Source organism: Channa argus, chromosome 1 (assembly GCF_033026475.1).
Source record: "Channa argus isolate prfri chromosome 1, Channa argus male v1.0, whole genome shotgun sequence".
Classification (NCBI taxonomy): Eukaryota; Metazoa; Chordata; class Actinopteri; order Anabantiformes; family Channidae; genus Channa; species Channa argus.
In genome coordinates, this window is record NC_090197.1 from 11,298,782 (window position 1) to 11,322,072 (window position 23,291).

Sequence of the window (23,291 nt, forward strand, 5' to 3'; positions counted from 1 at the left end):
ATGCAAAGAGTAAATGTGATGGCCTGTAGCTTGTGTGTCTCTCAACCAAACCACGGTGATAAAAAACATCAACAACAAGGCCCACAATCAAGTATGAATTTATTTACATACTTGATTGTGGGACTGGGGGGTTAAATTACGTATATCTTTGCGCAGAGTTGGTAAATTGCGCAATGGGCACCACAATTTATTTTGTTGTCAGGCAGCCGCCCACCTCCTCTCACCAGCCGGCACTTCGTGATTGTACAATCAAAAGTGCCGTGTGCGCTTTCACCCCGTGTTTCATCACATGGTCCCTTCCAGAGCTGTCCGCGTAAAATCATTACTTCTTATCATCGTTTAACCTTGTTTTAACCTTTCGAACATTGTTTTGCCGCCTGAGTCGAAAGTTGAGATTTCCGTTGGCGTTTATGAAGGTAGATATTCAACCTGTGTGTAAAACAATAAGTTATTTGTAACAGTCAGAAATGGCCTAACATCACATTTGTGAGCCACTTTAGGATCCGACTGTGGTGCAAGCAGGGAAATCATCCTTACAGTGTTGTTTTTACCTGTAGTTCCAAAACGGACCACAAGGTGGAGACAATGAGCCACCAATGTTGTTTCCAGCTTCGCTTAACATTCACACAGTGTGGCCAGAGAAAAGGGCAACTGGCATTTAATATTTTATAAGACAAAGAAATTCTTATTGATTTCTATATTACTCGTTTCTTATTTACATTATATAGTCATCTATATCTGGGTGGCTCATTACTAGGCAGCAACATCTGTAGGCTGGCATTTGTGATCTATGTGATACATGTGATATAGCTACAGAAAAAAGTGTTGCAAACTTTGATAAAATGTGTCAGTTTTATAACGCATTGTTTGTTTTAGGTAATTGGAAAAGAAACCAACAAATGTGTGGAGATGACTTAAAAAGTTCCTCCCTCACAGTTCAGTATCACATTTATTAAATCCATTAACAGTCCGCATTTCATAATAGAAATATTCAGTCAGTGTTGTTTTCAAAAAAATAAAAGCACAAATGTGTGTAGCAAAATTTGTTTTTGTTTTTTTTATTTTCAGTGTCAAAATATTAGGCAGTGGTGTTGGTTACATTGTATTCTGATGCCTGTAAATTTCATTCTGCAGTAAAATAAAAACTTATGCCTTAACCTAAAATAACATCACAGCGTATGTGATAAGTACATGGCCTGCTATTAATCTGATTTTGCAAAGCGAATGGTAACTAAAGTTTTTATAAATATCTATGAGAAAGCATAATATTTACCTCTGAAATAGAGTAAAAGTATTAAGAAGCATCAAATAGAAATGCTATAGAATGAAAATAGCCACAGACAGTAGATATATAGATTTGACAGAAAGTGAAATGATGCCTTTGACATAAATATAGTTCTCAGTCTTTTCCACTCATTCACAATTCATCCTGTGATGTTATAGCTCACTTACAGTGAGCAGTTACCCTTTAGCCTCTTTGAGAGCAGAATTAAGAACATGAGACAATAACACAGACGTGAAGGGAACTTTTGAAAATTTCTTTTCAGAGTAGTGACGTATGTGTTCTTGAAGAGTTTTAAAAGTGGATTCTGTTTGACGCTAAAAATAACTTTCAGCGTTGGATCTATTTTGGTCCGCAACGTCTTTGGACTCCAGAAAGGGGGCCTATGGTTAGTTTGCCAAGCCATTGTGTGTGTGTGTGTGTGTGTGTGTTTGTGAATAGATGGAGCAGTGGGGTTGCCAGGGGCTGCAAAATGAGGGTGAATTGGCACGAGAAGGGTTAGTTACACATGGCTGTTCACGATGTTCTTGAGACCCTGACCCTGGAGTGGGACCCTGACCCTCACCAAGTCCATGAGGGGTCTGCTTACACTATAGGGCTGTGTGTGGGAGTTTGTGTGTCTGTGAGAGTGCACTTACATATGCATATGATCTGTCCTCCTGCACTCTCTTTTATCAGACAAAACAACAGACCAGAGGCACTGCAGGCCATAGTACTTTTAAAGATACACAACTGTTGTTGTCACGGCAACTGCCCGCCTCCATCTCAATGATCTGTGTGTGTGTGTGTGGGTGTGTGTATCTGATACGAGCTGCCAAATGTGGTAAACAACTCTAGGTCAGGAATCTGGACAATGCACTGACGTCAGACCTGCTCCATCACATACTCACTCAAGTGATGCCAGCTCACATTGCCATGGAGCTGGCAGTGTGTGTGTGTTTGTGTGTGTGTGTTTGTGTGTGTGTGTGGGGGTGGGGGGGGGGGGGGGGGGGGGGGGGGGCTTGAGAGACAGACAGCAAGGAAAGAGAAACAGCACGGGGGGGGGGAGACAGGAGTGTGTATGAAAGAACAGAAAGAGTTCCTCATAAGTCCTAAGACCTGCCAGGGATCTCATAACAGGAGGTACAAAGAGTTCAGACGAAGCTGTACTGTACCTGCAGTACAGCTGAGAAGACCTAACACAGACAAAGTCTACAAAAACGAGCACAACATGATGGAAGTAGTCTTAACCAGACTGCGGGACTTCTCCTGCAAGACCACCACTTTTGACGACTGCAAACCAGCTAACCAGAATACATTCAGGGATCCTCAGAGCAGGACTGACCACCTCAGTGAAGAGTGCACAGCTGGGGGAGGGAGCTCCAAACTGGACATAGAGAGTGCACTGGCCTGGCTGCGAAGGGAACTGGTAAAGCTAAACGTTTTATATTTTATTTTGCAACATTAATGAAGCAACATAAGCTCACAAGTTTTCTAAAACGCATATAAGATTCAAAAGTACACACTTTCAGGACTTTAGGGGCTTTTAGGGAAAAATGTTATTGCGAAGTGAATCATTTAATGCGTTTTATCTTTTTAAAAGAACAAATAACTTCATCACTGAGAGTTTAAATTAATAAGGGATTAAATGCATCCCTTTTCAATTCAGTAGACCCCTCAGCAGTCGTGGTATGAGCTTAGGGCGGTCAATTCTAGCTTGATATTGCTATTATCAACTTTTATTATTTTGCAAGCTTTAAATGCATTTACTGCTCACACTGACACATTACGTACTTTAACTCTTATGGAAATAATCGGACATACAATATATTATAACATTTAAATGGGATCAACATTTAATGCTTAAAGCGCATTTTGCTGGTAACATATTTTCACTTAGATGACCTCTCTTTGCCAAAAGAGTATTCTGACAATGGGGTATTACTTAAATATCTTTAATGTCTATAATTGCTAGAGTTCCCAGAGGTTCAGTTGTAAAATCGCTCCATAACTTAAGGATTGGTCATTACTCTTTACCTATAAATCCCTCTGTGTGGCCTCTGACAATTATGAAATTCCAGTGAGTTTAAAAGCTTTTATTGTTCATTATGCTGAAGGTGAAGTCATTTGTCACCTCAGCAAAATACCCTTAAGGGTCATTCCAAATTTCACTGAGTGGGAGGCCCAATGCTATTGCAGTTTTTGTTCCCAAGATGCATGTGGGTCATTTTGTTACAATGTCAGCCCCTTTTAAACCATCTCCAAAAAGGAGGCGTGTCTGTGTGTGTGGCTCATTTTCACGGCCAAGTATTTTACTTGGCATTTATTGCGTTCACCCAGACAGCTTGTCATGGTAACTGAGCGTCCTGAGCACACCAAGAAGGAGAGACTATGTCTGAGGAGGGGGACAAAACACCCACTAAAGACAGAGATCTCCTGGTTGGTTTAATAACGACTCTCTGTAGAGCAGCAATAGCTGACTGCTCTCTAGCCTTAAAATATTGGTTTTTGAGACGTTATGCATTGTGAGGCAGGTTCTCTATTACCACAGTTTTTAAATCAACACTGATTTTACACAACACTAATTTATACAATTTCAGGTCCATTGCAAAGCTGTTCTGAGGCCTTTTGGTTATATCACAGGATCTTTATTAGTAAAATAAAAGAGAGAGAAATAAATAAGCATTAATTTATACTCAACTAGACAATGAAAGAAATCTGACATCCAATATATTTATGTCATTGACTTATTTAATAAAAACAAACCTGTTGAAAATGAAGATTTATTATTTTATGCTGGAAAGAAATATTTGTTATAAGGAAATGAAAAAGCTATTATGATCATTCTTTGTGGATTATTTTAAGACATGTCTGAATTTATTGTAAGTTTCACATTTTATGTCAGATTTTCCAAGCACTTCAGTCATAAAATCGGAGAGGTTAAAATAAGAACCATTGAAATCAAAGGAATAGAGGCCAAGATGTCCTGACTATCCCCTAAAACATCTGATCCATCACTGCCTATAAGGCAACTTAAATCCAACCCACAAACCCATCGACAAACAAAGTGTCAACTTTGGTTGGGTTTTTCAGGGCTAATTAACAGCAGGTTGTATGGCCTAAATAGCAATTCCTGATGAGGAAACTGCATGTATTGTATAAAAAAACAGGTAGTGTCCTTTAAAAGCCTGATTTGTATTCACAGCACATTTGTTATGGACTTCAAATCAGTAGAATTCAAAGTAACCAAAGTCACCTTGGAGTGTCTTCATTTCCTCGAACAAATCTCAAGGTGCTTTGCTCATGTATCTGAAAGAGAAAGACGAACGAAAATTCTATAAGATCAAGCAGGATGGATAGGCCCTTTTGGTTTAGACGGAGTTTTAAAGGTAAAGTACTGAAGATCGCACATGCTGATTGTGCGCACACATATGATGCACCAAATTTAAAAAAAAATAAAAAGGTTTGACATAAGGACGTGGGGCCCAATATGCCCAAATCTTCATCTTCTCTCACTGCTCCAAGTGTTCACAAAGGCAGCAAAATACTGCATGTTTCAGTAAGAGACCAGTCTCAGCCTGGTGCTGCAATTAACACAGAAAAGAAATGCAGATTGGCCCTTAAGGTTTTTGTGTGTGTGAGTATGTGTGTGTGGGTGTGTATGGGGGGTGGACATTCCTCACTCCTTAGGACAAACTTGAACTCCGAAGTTGGTGGAATTCTGAATATCTTATTTTACAATGCCAGCAATTAGACGGCCTCTCATAAAAAAAGAAAGTGGGAAGAAAGAAAAGGCCAGAAAGATGCATTTGAAAGAAGGTAATGCACACTATTGTGTACACACAGTGTTAACCTGCCTGAGCTTGATCAGGAAGGATAAAACAAGAAAATCTATAGTTAATACAATGTATGTAGAAAGTCTAAAAACGAAACATCTGTGTCCTCTGTCTATACTGTAGATGGAGATGCGTTCACAGGACCAAGCTCTGATTCGACAGCTGATGGAACTTCACTCGGGCATCCAGGAGCTGAAGCAGGAGTTATCTGAGGAGGAGCAAGAGGAAGAAACGAATGAGGAGGAAGAGGAGGGCAGCTACTGGGACTCTGGAAGCGAACAGGGAAGCAACAGCGTCTACTCCAGCTCAGGGGAGGTGGGCTTTAGCTTCATGAGGACGCCTCGGTTATTTTTCTCAGGGGTTTTCTCAAAGAGGGCAATAAGCAGGAGAAGCTCTGCGCCTTAATGAACTAAATTCAACTATGAAGTCATCCTTCAACCTCCTCACATCCTCTAAGACCACCATCAAAAGATGGAGAACAATATAGAAAAAGCATATGTGAATTAGTATGTTGGTTGTTTTGGAAAAATGATCAATGAGGTAATTTTTGAAATTAATGCTTTGCTACATAGAGTTACTGACATCTAGCTATCAGCTAGCTTAGTTTGGCATAAAAACCAGAGCATTTTTCAAATCTTAGTGTAATCATTTAAGTTGGTAGTATAGAAACATATGGACAGAGTATAGTATAACTTTACTGCCAAACAAATTGTTGTCTGAAAAGTGAGAGTTGTCCTCTCTGTGTAGACCCAATTAAAACTGTTAAGTGCAGTTTTTAAGGCTGTTCCGACACTGTACCAATAATGTCAAACTGCAATATGTGAACCTGCTGGTTGTTATTGTGCAGAGAGGCTCCTCTTTGGGGGCAGGGTCAGAGTGGTTCCCTGGGATGGCACTGGACTCCCCATAAATGTGATTGTCCTCCCCTGCTGCCACCCTCTGCCGGAGTGAGAGGGTAGTAGCCACCTGCTAAGGAGAACTGACTGACTGAGGCTGAAATGCATCTTATTAATATGCACATTTAAGGAGGTTTTTGTCACATCAGAGTTTTGTAGCAGTTGGAATCAGGCAGATTACCCCTGCAAAGGATGGATTTTTAACTCATCCCAACTGTTTATCAGTTTTTACTATTTAAATTTATGCATTTGACCTTTTTTTTACACCAAACAAACCCTTTAAAACACACTATTGGCATATTAATATACATAACATAATATAAATTTTTTTTTAAAATTTGAGTCTAAAACCCGACAGTCCATTTTCAGTGTGTGCCCCAGTCTGGCCACTCCAATAAAAAAAAATTCTAGACCCCCCCCCCCCCCCCTGCTTCCCACAGAGCAGTGTGTCTATTTGCTGTAAACTGATTGACATTTTGTTTCAATACCAACCAGCAGTTGGTTGCATCTTTGTCACAGTCATGCAGTGATAAAACATTCTGTTAGCAGTGTGACACTGTTATTAGAGGGAAACACAACAGTGAAGTAACATGTGAATCCTTGTGTAAAATATAGTAACTGTTCTGTTTCTGATGTAGCTTGTGTTTTTAGCAGTATTTTAAACAGGTACAGTACTACAGTGGTACAGTATGCCAGCACAAAACAAAAAAAAAGATATGAAAACCGTCTTTATTTTTGTCAGTAAATAAAACATTTCAACATAATGTCGTCTTTACATTCATAATGTCTCGTTTCTTTAACTAGGAAAAAAACAAACCGTGCGCCGTAACTCTACATAAGTGCAAAAACTCTAAATTCAAAATGCCGGCATCACACAAACACAAATATATCCTTCCTTTATTTCTACCCAGGCAAAGTTACATGGGACTGGTATCTTTACGACACCTTTTATTACAGCAATCTATTATCAAATGCTTTGAGTTTTGTGTTGCCTCTGAGCCATTTTCTTGTCAGCCACTGGTTCCAGTCGAGCATTTTTACCACTTGCTCTTCCTCTTCTGTCTACACCAGAGACAAGGTGCTATACTGGACTGGTTACTGCTGCTCATCTCCCTCTACTTCAACACCTCCAAAACTCTCCCTCCTCAATCTTTGGATCTCTGTGTTGAGCCCTAGTAGAGTCTGAGCCAGCTGGATGTCTTGTGAGCGCATTTCCAGCTGCACAACAACAATGAAAGAAGCATACCTTCAAGTTGGGATCTACAGTATAAAGACACAAAGCTATATATGACAGATCTTGAGTGTTTTTTGCTGAATTTAATCATATAAATATATGCTAACATCAACAGAAAGAGCTGAGACATTTTGAACATGACAGCTCATATACACTTGTTGCAAACAAAAGAGAAAAAAACCCTGAACTGAATCTCGTCTTACCAGTTCAGACCGAAGCCACGTTATCGCTCCATCTATCTGCGCCCTTCGCAGCTCTTCGTTGGCTTGGTAACTCCGGCCGATGCTGACTGGTCTGACAAGGGGTCCAGAGTCTTGAGGATCTTCTCTGGACTCTGCTGTCGTCCTGAAGGCATGAATCAGTTTGTTCTTAATGTTCTCCAGAACCATGGTGGACAGCGTATCCTCACTGTGGCTGTCTCGGTCCATGCTGAGAGGGTATGAATGTGCCGGCAGGTGCTGTATGAGTGTGTGCCCCCTCACGTGTTGCCTCCCAGCACTTTTCTGAGGCAAGGAACTCTCACGTGAAACTTTAAGGATTTAATTTTATTCCTCTTATTCCTTTCACACAGATCTCCACCCTATGAATCCTCTCTGAACTGGTCTTCCCTCTCTCCCTGTGTGAACAGGACTCTGCAGCACAAGATTCAAATTATCCCTTTGCCTGTCTGGTGTTGAACTGCCTTGTTTTGTCATTGTTACTATGGAGAAACAGTCCTCCGCCTGCATGCCCCCTTCCACCACCTCCTCCTCCTTTCGGTAACCCTAATAAGAATGGTGGAAGGTCTTGGACAAAGACTATTGTTGGCTGTAAAAAGAACTCAAAAGACCCCTCCATCTACTGCTACCACACCCTCCCCCTTTCCCCCCATTCCTCTCTTTCTTTTCCCCAGTCAATCCCACCCCCATACAATTCTAGTGTGAGAAATGTGTTGTGTGTGCCCATGTGTAAACCTGTGTGCATTTGAGTGTGTATTGCATGTACAGCACACACAAAATCCATCAACCCCCAATGGTCTATCCCCTAAATAAGACCTGCTTGTCAGCTTAGGAGACAGACAAGTTGGGCATAGAGGGCATAGACAGTGTTAGCCGATTCAGAGACACAAAGGCCATCCTAGGGTGAAATATAACCAGGCTCTTTGTGTGCAAGTTAAGTCCATTCCCAGTGGGGTTTGTGGGATGGTTTTTGGCAGTGCTGAGCAGACTTTTCCATTGACGTGTGTATAGAGATGAGACAGGGGTCTAGTGTATTTTCCTGCCTGACTTATGGGCCTGGCAGTGAGAAGTGAGAGGGTACATTTAGAGGCGACTTCACACTGCTTTCGAATACACAGCTTTTTCCCAAGGTAATTCTTTACTGTGAGACAGTGTTTTGCTCGTTGTCGTTACTGTGCGTGAAAGAGAGCGAGACCTTGTGAGGCCCAACACCCTGTTAAAATACTTTCAGCCAAGTTCTGCTCTACACATTGACCATTAAATAAATGTCTTTGATTCGAAAGTCTATCATACAGTAATCGCAAAATATTGACAGATGAGCATGCTGGAGAGGGAGGACGGAGTAGTTCACTTGTCAGAGCTCATAAGATGTGAGCTATGACTTCATTTGTGCAAAGATCAGTGGAGCATGAGAAGAGGTTGGAAAGATTGGGCCATCAGTCTTGAAGGTCAAGGAAGCAGGATGACTTGTGACAATATGACGGGGACAAACAAGTTGCATGTGCACAAACTGAGCATCAGGTGGCAGGATAGACTGCTGGTATCTTTTGTTGGGTGGCTAACAAACAAGTGAAAGATGTGACCAGATTCATGGAAATGATTATTTTCACTATGTGCTAATCGGCTGAACATTTTCTCTTTCAGTGTATTGTTTTATTCAGAAAATATTTCTAGATCTTTCTGTAATCCAAAGCCCAAAGGGATACCTTCAAATTTCTGGTTTTCTAATATTATACAAATAGCAGGAAATCCTCTCTTTTGAGAAGCTGGAACCATTTTTTGTTGTTGTTTTGTTGTTGCTTTTTGTTGCTCTGTTCTTTTTTTCCTTCACTTTCCACTCCCCCCAACCGGTCAAGGCAGATGGCCGCCCACCCTGAGCCTCGTTCTGCTGGAGGTTTCTCCCGTTAAACTGAGTTTTTCCTCTCCACTGTTGCCTAGGGCTTGCTCAAGGGGGATTTGTTGGGTTGCTTCTACGTACTTGTGTACTCTAGACTTTATTCTGTAAATTGCCTTCAGAGGACTTTGTTGTAAATTGGCGCTATATAAATAAAGTTGAATTGAATTGAATTTGAATTCAATTTTATGTTATAAGATCTTCAATCCTTTTCATCTAAATTCAGATCATGTGCAATAACTCAATGGTGTAAATTTTGCTGCCTCCTAGTGGTACTTTTATCTATCTGCAAAATGTCATGCTTTTTAAAGTGTTAAGTGCAAAAAGTTTTTTCAGTGGATGCATATAGCTTTATGCACCCAACATTCATCCAAATGGAGCATATCATTAGCAAAAGCTGCTTTAAAGAGTGAAAGGTTTAAAGTTGACACATGGTTTACCAGCCTTTCACTATAAAAGCCCAGTGGATTCAATCACATCACTTTTAACAGTACATTTGGGGCAGACATAGTAGATGAGAAAAAAATACAGCCAGTTTGCAGGTTGAATGTTATTAAAAGACTGTTAAAAAATATGTTACAGACCTCAGGGTGCTTTACTTGTTTATTTTACTTGATTGTTTTATATATTTTTTTATCATTTTATTGTTGCATTTCATTTGATGATGATTGATTGATTATATTAGTTTGTTTTGAGGACAGAATTATTAGCTTCAAGCTGAAGCCAAAAATCTACGATCGTTTTTTGCTATTTAGGCTGCAGTGCTTAAAGGTGGTTTATGTTTCACATTTCCATGCTGTGTGAAAGCCTAGAGGGACGGGGGCGCTCATTCCTGTGTCAGCTGAGGTGGAACTGTGTCACATGAGCAAACTGTCCCTCATGTAGTGATCCAAGCATAGCGTGGCCTGATAATGCAGCTACCACAGGCTACATACATACTGCAACAGTTAAAATGTGTCTTAAAACAGATATTTAAAGTTACAATAGAAAATGATACTAAAATATACACTTGGGGCCTAGTTAGGAAACAGACAGGCAGCACTTCTAATACAGTACATTACAGAAAGTATATATTGGCATTCATTTAACAACTTTTAACTTTTAAAAAAGGTTTTGCTTGCCTTGTACCTCACGTGTAAGGCGCTTTGGATAAAAGCGTCTGCTAAATGACTAAATGTAAATGTAAACAACTATATGTACTAGTTACAGTTGGCCGATTCCTCTGTTGAAGATAAAACATATTATCAGTGTTAAATAAGTTATCTGTTGCAGTAGGGTAAGAAATAGATCTAGTTTTAATTTTAGTTCCACCTAAACCACTTACAACAAGGGGTGAGATATTATACATATTAGGCATAGTGTCCCCTGGTTAGAGGGAGACTTTAAGACACAATAACAACTAGTGAACTCATCTTTTACAACCCCAATTCAAAAAAAGTTGGGACGATGTGTAAAACCTAAATCAAAACAGAATGCAATGCTTTGCAAATCTCATCCAACCATATTTTATTCCCAATAGAACATAAACAACATATCAGATGTTGAAACTGGGACATTTTAGCATTTCGTGGAAAAATCGAATTTGATTGAAATATTAGACTTTTGATTTGTGAGCGTGGAAATTATCTGTGTATATTATATCTCATAAACAGGCCTTGAAGGACATTCCAGTGAGTTCACTGTACCAGCATAAGTCAAGCATTAAACAAAGATCCCCGCATCCCTCCTCCTTCTCTCATCAGCACCACTCTGCATCCCGCTGCTGAGGCGTCGCTCCGTTCAGCCTCCGGGACGGTGCAGGGAGAGAGAGGGACCAGACCGCCATCTTGTTTGTTTTAGTCAGAGGAGGGGTGGGGGAAATCCGACTCCAGCAGCCCACCACCACTTCTGGCAAATCGTTAACACAGTAAGCGGCTAGCCGGTAGGTAATTCATGTTTTATATCAAGGAAAGAAAGAAGAAACTGGTCCACAAATCCATAGCTTCGCTGATAGCGGCAAACGCTAGCTTATCTGTATCACTACCTGTGAGCGACAGGGACCACGAACGTTTAATGGAACCGTAAAGGGTGTTCACGTCTCCTTTTAATGACATTGGGACTTTTTCTTAACACATATTAGCAGAACTTGTTTTAACGCTTATCAGACGCTTCGCACGGATGAAACTCTGGCCAGATCAGACGCAGCCCCTGAGCGTTAACGTCAGGGACATTTTTACCTAACGTTGCCTGACAGACGCAACCGAGCATCTTCGTGCACGTGTGATTAAACTTTAATGGATGTGCAGTAAAATGCAAATTGACAAGCAAAAAACAAACAAACAAACAAAAACTAACAAAAAACAAATAAACAAACAAAAACCCATTCACGTGAATTTAAAGGCAGGTAAAATCGGGTTAACAGGTAAAAGTATGGACAATGCTGCAGCCTGTTGAACTGGTCTAACAACTATGACATTCCACATTATTTCAATGACTATTCACCATATTATTTAGTCCACTATTTTCATTAAATTATGAATTAAAATTGTCCGCTTTGATCCAGCTACTTGGATGAATATCTAAGCAGTCAAGAACCCCAATCCCCATCATAGCCAGTTATGTACACTGTATGACAGAAAAAAAAAAATCTAATTCTCACAAAACAGAATATCGATTGATGATTTTTCACTATAGCAGCTAATTATCATTCAACTCAACAATACAAGCTCCAGTTAACATGGATAAGGTGTGTTGTCATCACACGACCTGTTTTTGGCAGGTGCTCATATGGGGCCTTTCATTTGTCTAATTATGTTTAATTAAATATTGTTGGTTCTAGATTCTTAGCTGTAACAAATACTAGAGTTTGCATGATACACATGGTGGGGGAGTAGTTAGCCCTGCTGGCTCACAGCTGGAAGGTCCCCAGTTCAAATCTAACAACTTGCTGGTTGTGGCCTCCATGTGTGGGGTTTGTATGTTTCCTCTGGATACTGTGTTGGCCCTGGGATACACTGGCGACCTGTCCAGGGTGTGACCTGCCTCTTGCCCAGTGGCAGTTGGGACAGCCCCATGTGACCGTGAACGGGATGAATGGTTAAGATAATAGATGGATGGATATCTCATATTTTTTCTGATTAGTTGAGAGAATCTTAAAAAGATCAAGCAGTTCTGAAAATAGTTGCAGCCCTATTGAGAAATGCCCTTAAATAAGCACAATTAAAGACTAAACAGCTCTGCCGACAGAATTTCTCAGTTATCACTGAACTGTTAAAATGTTCATGCTGTATATGATAAGCCATAATATTCTTATAACCTGTAGAACTTTTCGAAATAAAACTTCTTGGAAACAACAGCTGACTAACAAATTTGAAAGTGTTCAGATTAATGGAAAGCATGAACACCTACAGTACAGACGCTTCTAATGTGTAGCTATGGTTGTCTGGCTAAATGGGACTGAAGAAAGCAGATCAGAGCAGGATGACAACTGCCCCTTTTTTAGTAAATGAAGGCCGCCCAGTTATTATGGAACTGTACTGTAGGTGTTCATGCTTTCCATTAATTTCCTTCTTACAAAACCTCAGGCCACTTTCTCAACATGGCTGTTCTGCTGTGATGCTTTATCAACCTGTTCAGAGTTCAATTGTATATAGCATGTTTTTCTTCTCTGGTTCTGTTGCTTCCTCTCCCTAGGCCTGACAACCCCCCCCTCCCCTCCCCCCCCTACCCCTTTCCCTTCTGGCGAGAAGACGCTGAGACGATGTTTTACGCCCACTTTGTCCTTAGCAAACGTGGGCCGCTGGCCAAAATCTGGTTGGCGGCACACTGGGACAAGAAGCTGACGAAGGCACATGTGTTTGAGTGCAATCTGGAGAGCAGTGTGGAGAGCATAATATCACCCAAGGTAATTTCTGATGGTCTTTCTTAGTTCCACTCATTTTCAAAGGAGGTTCTGTGTCGACGTTGTGTATGTGTGTTTTTAAGCTTTTTAAGTGTTTCACTCGTTCATGGAAAATGTGTGTTTTTGAGGGTTAGGATTTCACACCCACCATTTAAAACAACATGAGAGATAGTTGATCTGTTTACAATCGAGGTGGTCTGACTCAGTGGTCTAGCCATCACAGTTTGACCCTATCAGAGTCGCTCAGATCCTTCTGCTTGCCCATTATTCCTGCTTAAAACACATTGTTCCTACTTCACATAACTTGGGCAGTTGATTATTTTATTGCTGCCTAATATTTCTGACCCCCTGACAGGTGCCATTGCCACGAGATACACAATTTAATTCACATCACATGTCAGCAGTTGCGTCCGATTGGTGTTGATAACACGGCAAAGCACACATTATATTAAAATTATATATCTCATAAAATGTAAGTAATTTAAGCATTTCTAACTTATGTGTGACATTTGTCATTGGTTTTGACATTTCTTATAAATGGTCCAGAAAAATAGAAAAGCTAACAAATAATGTATATGAACATTATATCTAGTAGTATTTTTGCTGTGTTGTCAAATATTTTCTGCATTAATATTTTTTTGTTATGTGGATTATGTTTACAGGTGAAAATGGCTTTACGAACATCAGGACATCTGCTGCTGGGGGTGGTGAGGATTTACCACAGGAAGGCCAAATATCTGCTGGCAGACTGTAACGAGGCCTTCATCAAGATCAAGATGGCATTTAGACCAGGTTGGGAACAAAATGGAACTTCATCATCAGTAGAAAACAGTCAACAGCGACTAATTAAACATTTCCTTCTTGTTGTATGTATTACAGGCAGGGACAGAGATGGACGTCTTTCTCTTGTCCTCTAAGAAGTTTGATATTCAGTATTATACATGTTGCAGCTCCGTCTGTGACAACTCAGATTAACCAGACTTTCATAAACAACATAGACATATGTGCCGAAATCAAATCAATTCTGCAATGTAATTAGTATATTGTATGGAGCTTTTGCATATTGCACATCAGCAGGTGGTTAAGATACTGGAAGAAACAGAAAACATACAACTACATGCAGTACTTATATTTTTATACACCTGTACACTATATATATATATATATATATATATATATATATATATATATATATATATATATATATATATATATATATATATATATATATATATATATATATATATATATATATATATATATATATATATATATATATATATATATATATATATATATATATATATATACACACACACATACATATATACACACACAGAGACAGATATTTAGTGTGTATTGTGCCGTTTCAGGTGTGGTGGATCTTCCTGAGGAGAACAGAGAAGCAGCCTACAATGCTATCACTCTCCCTGAGGAGTTCCATGATTTTGACCAGCCACTACCAGACCTAGAGTGAGTTCAGCATTCCTTCTTAAGAGAGAGAAATTGGTAGAAGAATTTGTGCACACTGGAAACAAGTGCAACATCTGATTTTAAATCTTACTACGCCTTTATTAGGTGCATAAACGTGATAAAGATGACAAAAGCCCGGGATCCATCACGGTGCCCCAACTCTTTGTGCATGTTAAATACGGGATATCTTCTTGTTCAAAAATAAAGGTTTCAGTTTTCATTCAAGTTTATTTCTGCCTTTAATGATCATTAATATATTTAGTAAAACCATGCATGTTAAATGCATGGATGTTACTTCTTCCACCCATTTCTATATTATAGGAAATGTAGGTCATCCCTGACAAATGTTAATTTATGAAAGTAATTCCTCACAAAATATACATTGAATAAGCATTGAAGTAAAGGGATTTTATCAGGACATTCCATCTTGTTCACTAGTTGCAAAACAGTTACATTTAAAGAGAGCTGCTGTAAATACATACAGTAATTAATATTGAATTGACAGTGTAGTTTGTTTTGTTCAGTGATATTGACGTGGCTCAGCAGTTCAACTTGAACCAGAGCAGAGTAGAGGAGATCACCATGAGAGAGGAGGTTGGCAACCTCAACCTGCTACAGGACAATGACTTCGGTAGGCATTTTACTTCCGAACATGCATGGTTTAAAAAAGATTTATAGCATGTGACATACAGTACCCTCGGGTGGCGGACATTTTCGGAACTTTAATGTAAAGCTGCAGCTTTATTCCCTTACCACAAAACAACTACAGTGAAGCATTTGAAGACAGACAGTGGAATTTTGCTGGACAATTTCTGACGTTTCCATTGCCCGTCACAAGGTTCCTCCAGGAATTAGTAGTTTAAATACGTTTTCATTGTTAGTTGACGGCGTGTCTTCCTTCACCTGCCTACATTGCTCATTATACAAAGACATGTACCTGTTGTGCAGCTGACTTTGGGATGGATGACCGGGAGATGATGCGGGAGGAAAGTGCATTTGAGGTGGACATCATGGCAGCATCAGCCTCCAACCTGCTGCTGGACGCTGAGGGTGGAGCCAACCAGATGGCTGACAAGTCCAACCACCTGGACTACGATGATCAGTACAAAGATGATTTTGGGGACAATCCCATGGAGAGCAATGAGGGAGGCATGCTGGGTAAGATCTCAGTAATAATATCAATGCTAAAGTTACATATTCAGTAATTGTTGAGACAGATGCAGTCACCTTAGCATAACGTATAACTTTTCTTATAGCTTGAGTAGCAGAGCACAGAATTCAGATTTTTGTTTTTCCATTTTTCAATAATACTGTCTTTCCTCTGACTAGTGTCTGAAAAAGTACAATGGCAATATTTGTTTTTAGTGGACAAGCTCCTCAGTAATGAGGATGGGGGCGGCATCTTTGATGACCCTACTGCAATCACAGAGAGCGTAATGATGCCTCAGGACCATGCAGATGATGACGATGACTTTGATGCCCTTTCAGGTCAGTTCCACACACTTGTCAAAAGCAGAAACTAAACAAATATCACTGCATTTCATGTTTTGCTGTAGCAACTTGTGTTTCAGTTAAAGGTCATGAAATTGTTTGTTAGCTGGAGCCCCAGATAGTCCTGATTCAGGCCCAATTGAGCCCCTACCAGCCATGGCTGACCAGACGGAACAAACCACCCTGGTTCATAATGAAGAAGAAACCTTTGCTCTGGAGCCCATTGACATCACAGGTAATGCAGTTGGTTTGGTGATATAGACCAACTAAGAGCAGACATGGCTAACATTTATACAAAACAGCAATTTATATATACTGTACATACTAGACTGCACCTTCAGTCTAAACATTCCTCACAATGTCTGTAGCGCACACAGCTCCTATTCCTTTTACACAGATTTGCTTCACTTCTCCTAGTGCAAGATCATATATTGAACAAACAAAAAAAACCCATTATTATTTTGCGAATTTGGTAATTTTCCCTTTTTAAAAGACTATAAAAATGTGCCTGGTGCTTAAGTTTGTTTGGTGCTTTTAGCAAGACAGTATTAATGCACCTTTGAAAAATACCCACTTATTCCCAAATATGTAAAATGATTAATTAAAGATAAACTATTATAGACATAGGTGTATAGTTTTAGAATCTGTGTATTTGTTTGTTTATCAGATGCAAAATCTATTTTGGTTTGTTGCTTTCATTTCCATATCTGTATGGCCTGTGCAGTAAAGGAGACCAAGGCAAAGCGTAAGAGGAAGCTGATTGTGGACAGCATAAAGGAGTTGGACAGTAAAACCATTCGTGCACAGCTGTCTGACTACTCTGACATCGTCACCACCCTGGATCTGGCACCTCCCACCAAGAAGCTAATGATGTGGAAGGAGACTGGTGGAGTCGAGAAGCTTTTCTCTCTCCCAGCTCAGCCCCTCTGGAATACTAGGCTGCTCAAGGTAACAGAGATGTACAGCTAATTAGGAACATTGTGATATCAGTCACACACACATTACAGATTAAAAACACTGTACATTTCGGTTTATCTTCTCAGTCTTTGTCCCCATTTCTGTCTCTAGATGTTTACAAGGTGCCTAACACCACTGGTACCGGACGAGCTGAGGAAGAGGAGGAAAGGTGGTGAGGCTGACAGCCTGGACGAGTTCCTCAAAGATCTGGAGAACTCAGATGTGCCCAGAGAAGAAACAACAAGCCACCAACAGAGAGACATGATGGGTAAGATATTTTCATTTTGTTTACATTTGTGCGTGATCATTTTGTAGAACCATACAGGAGAAACAGTATAGAGGAGGCATAAGAAGGGGACTAGGACCATATTACAGATTATTTGGTCTAGATTGGATTTTGAAGCTTCAGTTTATTATGGGCTTGTGTTGAATTTGCAAAGTGGGAGAAGCGGTGATGATTTAAGCTGTAATTACTGAGCAGTTTCAATTTTGTGGCAGTCAAGACCAGTTTAAACAAAATATGTTTAAGGAGTGTTGACCTCGATTCTCAATTCAGTGGGAAGTTTTTCTTAAAGTGAACGAATGCCTAGATATATTCCTAATGATGAACTGTCACTGGTGCCATGCAGATAAAGAAGTGATTTTCCCATGCACCTGTTGTTTGTACCTTCAGATCAGACGATCATGGAGGAGGCCAGTGTTCTGCAGACTTCAGCTGTAGAAGGCAGCAAGACAACAGTGGACGAGTCTGTCATGCCCCCACCATCCTCCCAAAGAGGACTAAAGCGCAAAGCCCAGGACGCAGAACCCACCCTGCCTGTGAGTAAAACTGTCATCTTTGCAGTTTTTCATCTCTAATTAACCTCTGTTCCTCCATTGTATCCTCTGACATGCTTTACACTAGATGGGAGCTCTGGACCAAGAGCAGCAACAACAACAACAACAACAGCAACAACAACAGCAGCAGCAGCAGCAGGGGTCCAGCAGCTCTGATGCCTCCCAGCAGCTCGAGGCATCATCCAATGTTGACTTGCCCCCAGAGGAAACCACCACCACTAATATCAGCCAGCTGATAGAGTTGGACCTGCTCTCTGACAAGGACAAGAAGAAGAACGATGATGACTCTGATGAAGAGGTGACCAACAGATTCAAACTCGCCTAGTGCACTTGTAATTTTTGGAGGGTAATTTTGTTTATTTTTGTCTATGTAGCTTTTTTAATATTTACAAGTGAATTTTTTTGTATCAGGAGGAAGAGGCACAGGGAGGAGACCAGGACCAGGAGGAGAGGAGGTGGAACAAAAGAACCCAGCAGATGCTTCATGGCCTCCAGGTGTGTATAGTATATGTTAACATCTTGATAGAGGAAGCAGAAGAACAATATGACATATTGTTGCTACACCTTAAAGGAATTTGTATCTTGAATGACTAAAATACTCATATCCAAGATAATTTTATATTTCAAAATAAAACCATAAATTGGAAAACATTTGATTATGTACTGAATTAATTGTTTTTACTACCACAGCACATAAGATGTATATTTTGTTGCTTTAATTCTTCCATGTAAATACACAGGAGCTTGTATTGAGGCAGAACTACATTGAGGATTTTTGGATGTTTTGGCGGATATATTAAATGAAATGAAAATCATATTTGGACCAGAAACAGAGGTTTGTTTCGTAACTTTCACTGTTCTCAGTTTTAGCTTATTATCTGATCCTTGAAGTGAGTGCAGCAAGCAACGACCTGCCACTTAGTAGTACAGAGAGCACGGCCCTCTGTCACAGGTTTCCCCTTTCCTTTTCCTCTCTCCCACCTGACACAGAGGGTGATGGCCAAAACAGGTGCTCAGTCAGTCAGCCTGCTGGACCTGTGCAGGAACAACAACAAAAAGCAGGCGGCAGCCAAGTTCTACAGCTTCCTTGTTCTGAAGAAGCAGCAGGCGGTGGATCTCGTCCAGGAGGAGCCTTACAGTGACATTATAGCTACACCCGGACCTCGTTTCCACATTATCTAGAAAACATAACTCAACAGAGTGAAAAGGACAAAGATTGCTATGTATGTGCTATGTACTGTCTCTTAAACCAAATTATTAATTTATATGTCTTTATATTTTAATGTTAATCAGCAGTGGGAGGAAATAGGTCTGAATAACATGGTTGTTTTATAAAGAGATTTCTTTCTTGATAAATTAAACACAAGAAAGATTGTATCCCCAAACACTTAATGATTTAAATTCTATTATTTATTGTATGTTTTATTACAAAGACTCTTTATTGAAAAAATTAGCATTACGAGAGTCCATTAAGCACTGCATATTAGAAAAAAGACTGTACTGTACCTGCAGCCTACTTTTAGAAGTACTACTTCGCTCAAGAAGCTGTTGGGTGGAACCAAAGTTACTTAGAGATATGTTTACGGTGGGAGACAACTGTGTTTACACAGCGGTAACTCAATCAACCATGTTACTTGGAGGCTTATCTGTCCCACTAGATTAGCTGAAAGGAGCATGCACTATAACCACTATCTGCATAAGTAGAATTAAACAGTTACTATGGTAATGATCTGCCTACGCAACCAGCAATTAATTATTAAATACGTGTAGTGTAAGCACTTCAAGCATTACAAACTCCAGGTTGTTGTTGTTTTTTTTTTCAAATGTTCGCTTGCATCATTGACCGTTTAGGCGTCACAAACATGAGCAAAACCATTGTTGAATCCCAAATCCATTGTGCTATACGAATTTTAAGAATTATTTAGTGTGAAGTGATGGGGCACACACAATGCTATTCACTAAAGTAAAATGAAGAGCTTCTGACAGCTGGAAACAGCTGTGGAGCTGAATTTGAATTGCCATCGAATTCCATGAATGTGCAATAAAGTAGATTATGTATGTAATCAGTATGTACTCTGGAACTGGGCCACTGTTAATAAAATAATAGCTTCAAGGGTTTCAGCCTACAAATGGTGTAAACGTCAGTGGTCTGACATATGTGCATGCTCTGTCCTAAAATGTATTATTTGAGTGGAACTGCTCCACAGAGCACTTTTTAGGGGTGTCTTACTCTTTTAATTTGGAAATGACTTGAAGTGTGTGACACCAACTCTTTTACTCTAGTGTCCCCTTTTAGTGCAATGTATATATGGATAATTATTTAGTGACAACTGGGTCTTGAAAATGAAGAGTATTCAGCTGTTGTGCTCACTTCCACAGTAATTGCGTCAATAAGCAGATGCATTGTTCATTTAATATTATAATATATAGCGGTTATAGAGAATGATTTTAATCCAAAAATAATTTTGAATTCAAAGAATATGATAAATGGACTATAAGCCCGCTGTTCCAGAGAATGCCACAGGCTTAATTGAGTCTAAAAATCACAACAAACGGTACACAAACCAGTTGATCATTGTCATGTAAATTTTCTTCCTTGTGCTTCTGAAAAGAGTTGAATTCAACATTTTTGATAACCGCATCTATTTGAACTGTACATCACGATATGTCACCTTATATGTTAAACTATGTGCCTGTGAACCTGCTTTTTTTTTATTTTGTACAAAATGCCAAGACAAATCATGTTTCGCACAATTTCATGGCCAGGAGGTCCTGAAAACTATGGCATAATTTTTCAAAATAAAAGAAATACCATAGCCAGGATTTAAAAATGTTTTTTGTGTAAATAAAAATGTATTTGATTTATCCAGTAACATTGGAAGGAACAGACCATGAGTTAATGTGTAAACTGTCTAAAACGTCTCCGGTCATATTACGTGCTTGGAACCACAGGAGCAGACATGTTTTCTCCTTGTTCTGTCTTTTGTTTCTTATGACGACTTCTTTTTCTCTTTTCCCCCTGCTCAGTCTTCTTCAAGGGTGGGGTCGGCACCCCTTTCTTCTTCTTCTTCTTCAGGCAACTCAGAGGGTTGGGGTTGCTCTGCTTCCTCTTCCTCTTCTTCCCCCGCTTCTCTCCGTTCTTCTGGTCGATGCCCTGCTCTTCTTTCATGCTGCGGATGCTCTGCTGCTGGGCCGGGCTGACCAGCTCTCCCAGTTGGATGGCCTGGACGTGGTCGAGGGACGTCTGGCTGGGTTTGTCCAACACAATGGTGTTGAGGATGATGTAGAGCAGGGGAACGCCCGGGATCTTCTTCAGGCCTGTTGTTAGGGTGTGGTCCTGGCGATCGCAAACAGACGCACCAAACAGATTTATGGTAAAAGATCGGTCACATACATCTGCATTTACATTTAGGCATTTGGCAAATGTGTTTATCGAAGATGATTTACAAGTGAGGTTCAAAGCAAGCAAAAATTCTAAGTCGAGAATAAATACATTTTTCAGTTTCATGAGGCATAAGGGCTTATAGAAGGATTTGAATTAAAAAAGAAAAAGAGTTATATCTTTTAACAGCTTGCTGAATCCTGGGAGTGAGGCTTGTCCCACCATTGTGGGACCACTAGCATAATGAGCTTTGGATCTTTTGTACTCTGCTCATCCCTAACTTACTGTTATCGAGTTGTTGAGTAGTTTTTAAACCATAAAAACTTTATATTTACACCTATGCATGTGTATGTATGATATCACAGTCTCTACCTGTGTGGCAACAAAATAATGGTGGGGGTTTGTCTCCTCCAGCATGGACAGCAGACACTCGGAAGCAGGAACTGGATCCTTGAAATGCGCACACCTCCTGACCTGGAACCTCTGCAAAATGATCTTAGCGCCATACAGCTGTTTCCCCAGAGTCTCTAGTTCTTTCAGTGCACAGCTGAGATAAGAACGCACATAGCCAATGGGATATTAGATATGACAGGGCAGGTAAATGTAACCTATACAGATCTAAATCAAGTTACTTACTTGGTGGTGCACAGCTGAACCTCCCCCATCAGGTACTTTGGCATCTGCTCTTTGATCTGAATCTTGTTTTTCAACGCCGCTTGACAAAATGTCCCATCTATGAGAATCTGAAACGGTTCCCTAAAGTTGAAATTGTATTTGTAAAAACTTATTGTTTTTTTGGCTTGTTTCTGTCGCTTGATCTTCATGCTGGCTGTTTAGTTAAGTCCTCGCAATGGCTGGCTAATTTCAGTTTTTCCTTTTACTCGGAAAATATCAAATAACGCTAACAACGACGTATAAATGTCCACTGCAGTTCAGATTAACATGATTTTTCCGGTCACCTCATTTGATTCGTTTAACTGATGATGTTCATCAAAAAAAAAAATCGACTTATCAATCACAAATTTAAACTGTACACAACATGCTTACAGCGCGTACCGTCTCAAAACTCCGGCCAGAAACAAATATGCGAAAATGGTTCCGGTTGATTTTCGTGTGGAATTGTGTTAAATATTTTTTTGTCCTTTCGGTTTATCCAGTGAGTTCAGCGTCGCACAGAGGATCATTGTCCGCATTTTGATTTGGCACAGTTTTTACGCCGGATGCCCTTTCTGACCCTCCCCAATTTCTACAAGTTAATAATATACATTTGGTCTTAGGTGTTTTTTTTTAAACATGATTTAACATTTGTTAAACGTTCTTAAATAAATTAAATTCATGAGCTAATGTTATTGCAAGAAAAAAGTATAATCACAACACTTTATTATGGAAAAATAATTACAAAACAAAAATAAAGCATTAAAGGATAGTTACTGCGACAGTAAGCAATATACTACATTTGCATTTAAGATTATGACTTAAGCCTTGGAATATTTTTTTTTTCATTTTTGCCCACTATCACAGGATTATTATCTCATCATTTGATTAAAAATGTGTTTTACAACAATTTTGACTTTAACAATAGAAATAAGCAATGCTCATTACGAAAAAACATTAAAAGATTCGGCTGGATTACAAGTCTTAATGTTAGTCAGTATTTGTGCTAATATATGAAATGTTCTTTACTATTACCTGATCCAATGGTCCTATTTATTATTATTATTATGTTTATGAATAATACTGACTGTCTATACTGAATACTAGGATAAATGTCACACGCACACGCACACAAATGGTTTTCTTTTAAACATTTCTTCTACTGGGCAAATGACAGTGTGATCATAATCTAATATATGGTTCATATTCATGTAACCATATATAAATTGTTCTTGTAGCAGTTTTGTGGGTTTTATCTATTTGAACGTTTATGTAGAT

General features: G+C 39.6%; 4 protein-coding genes across 5 annotated transcripts; 2 read left to right on the forward strand and 2 right to left on the reverse strand.

The window, feature by feature from the left end:
* Positions 1–2,297: 2,297 nt before the first annotated feature.
* LOC137123213 (protein FAM167A-like) lies at positions 2,298–6,757 on the forward strand. The gene is made up of 2 exons (XM_067496589.1): positions 2,298–2,690; positions 5,221–6,757. The coding sequence occupies exons 1-2, from the start codon at positions 2,343–2,345 to the stop codon at positions 5,500–5,502; spliced, it is 630 nt and encodes a 209-aa protein (XP_067352690.1). The 5' UTR covers positions 2,298–2,342; the 3' UTR covers positions 5,503–6,757.
* si:ch211-153f2.3 (alanine and arginine-rich domain-containing protein) lies at positions 6,709–7,983 on the reverse strand. The gene is made up of 2 exons (XM_067496600.1): positions 7,431–7,983; positions 6,709–7,211 (listed from the first exon to the last, which is right to left on the reverse strand). Exons 1-2 carry the CDS (start codon positions 7,653–7,655, stop codon positions 7,089–7,091), a joined length of 348 nt encoding a protein of 115 aa, XP_067352701.1. The 5' UTR covers positions 7,656–7,983; the 3' UTR covers positions 6,709–7,088.
* Positions 7,984–11,104: 3,121 nt separating this feature from the next.
* LOC137123232 (double-strand-break repair protein rad21 homolog A-like) lies at positions 11,105–20,800 on the forward strand. 2 transcript variants are annotated; one of them, XM_067496627.1, is made up of 14 exons: positions 11,105–11,260; positions 13,012–13,222; positions 13,882–14,011; positions 14,593–14,692; positions 15,217–15,323; positions 15,641–15,850; positions 16,058–16,180; positions 16,290–16,418; positions 16,908–17,131; positions 17,252–17,408; positions 17,814–17,959; positions 18,045–18,275; positions 18,389–18,472; positions 18,968–20,800. In XM_067496627.1, the coding sequence occupies exons 2-14, from the start codon at positions 13,079–13,081 to the stop codon at positions 19,157–19,159; spliced, it is 1,977 nt and encodes a 658-aa protein (XP_067352728.1). In that variant the 5' UTR covers positions 11,105–11,260; positions 13,012–13,078; the 3' UTR covers positions 19,160–20,800. The 2 variants fall into 2 exon arrangements, with proteins under 2 accessions (XP_067352728.1, XP_067352736.1); XM_067496635.1 differs by having other exon boundaries at positions 11,111–11,260; positions 13,105–13,222.
* Positions 20,373–22,598, reverse strand: utp23 (UTP23 small subunit processome component). The gene is made up of 3 exons (XM_067496651.1): positions 21,996–22,598; positions 21,732–21,906; positions 20,373–21,314 (listed from the first exon to the last, which is right to left on the reverse strand). Exons 1-3 carry the CDS (start codon positions 22,181–22,183, stop codon positions 20,910–20,912), a joined length of 768 nt encoding a protein of 255 aa, XP_067352752.1. The 5' UTR covers positions 22,184–22,598; the 3' UTR covers positions 20,373–20,909.
* Between the last annotated feature and the right edge of the window lie 693 nt (positions 22,599–23,291).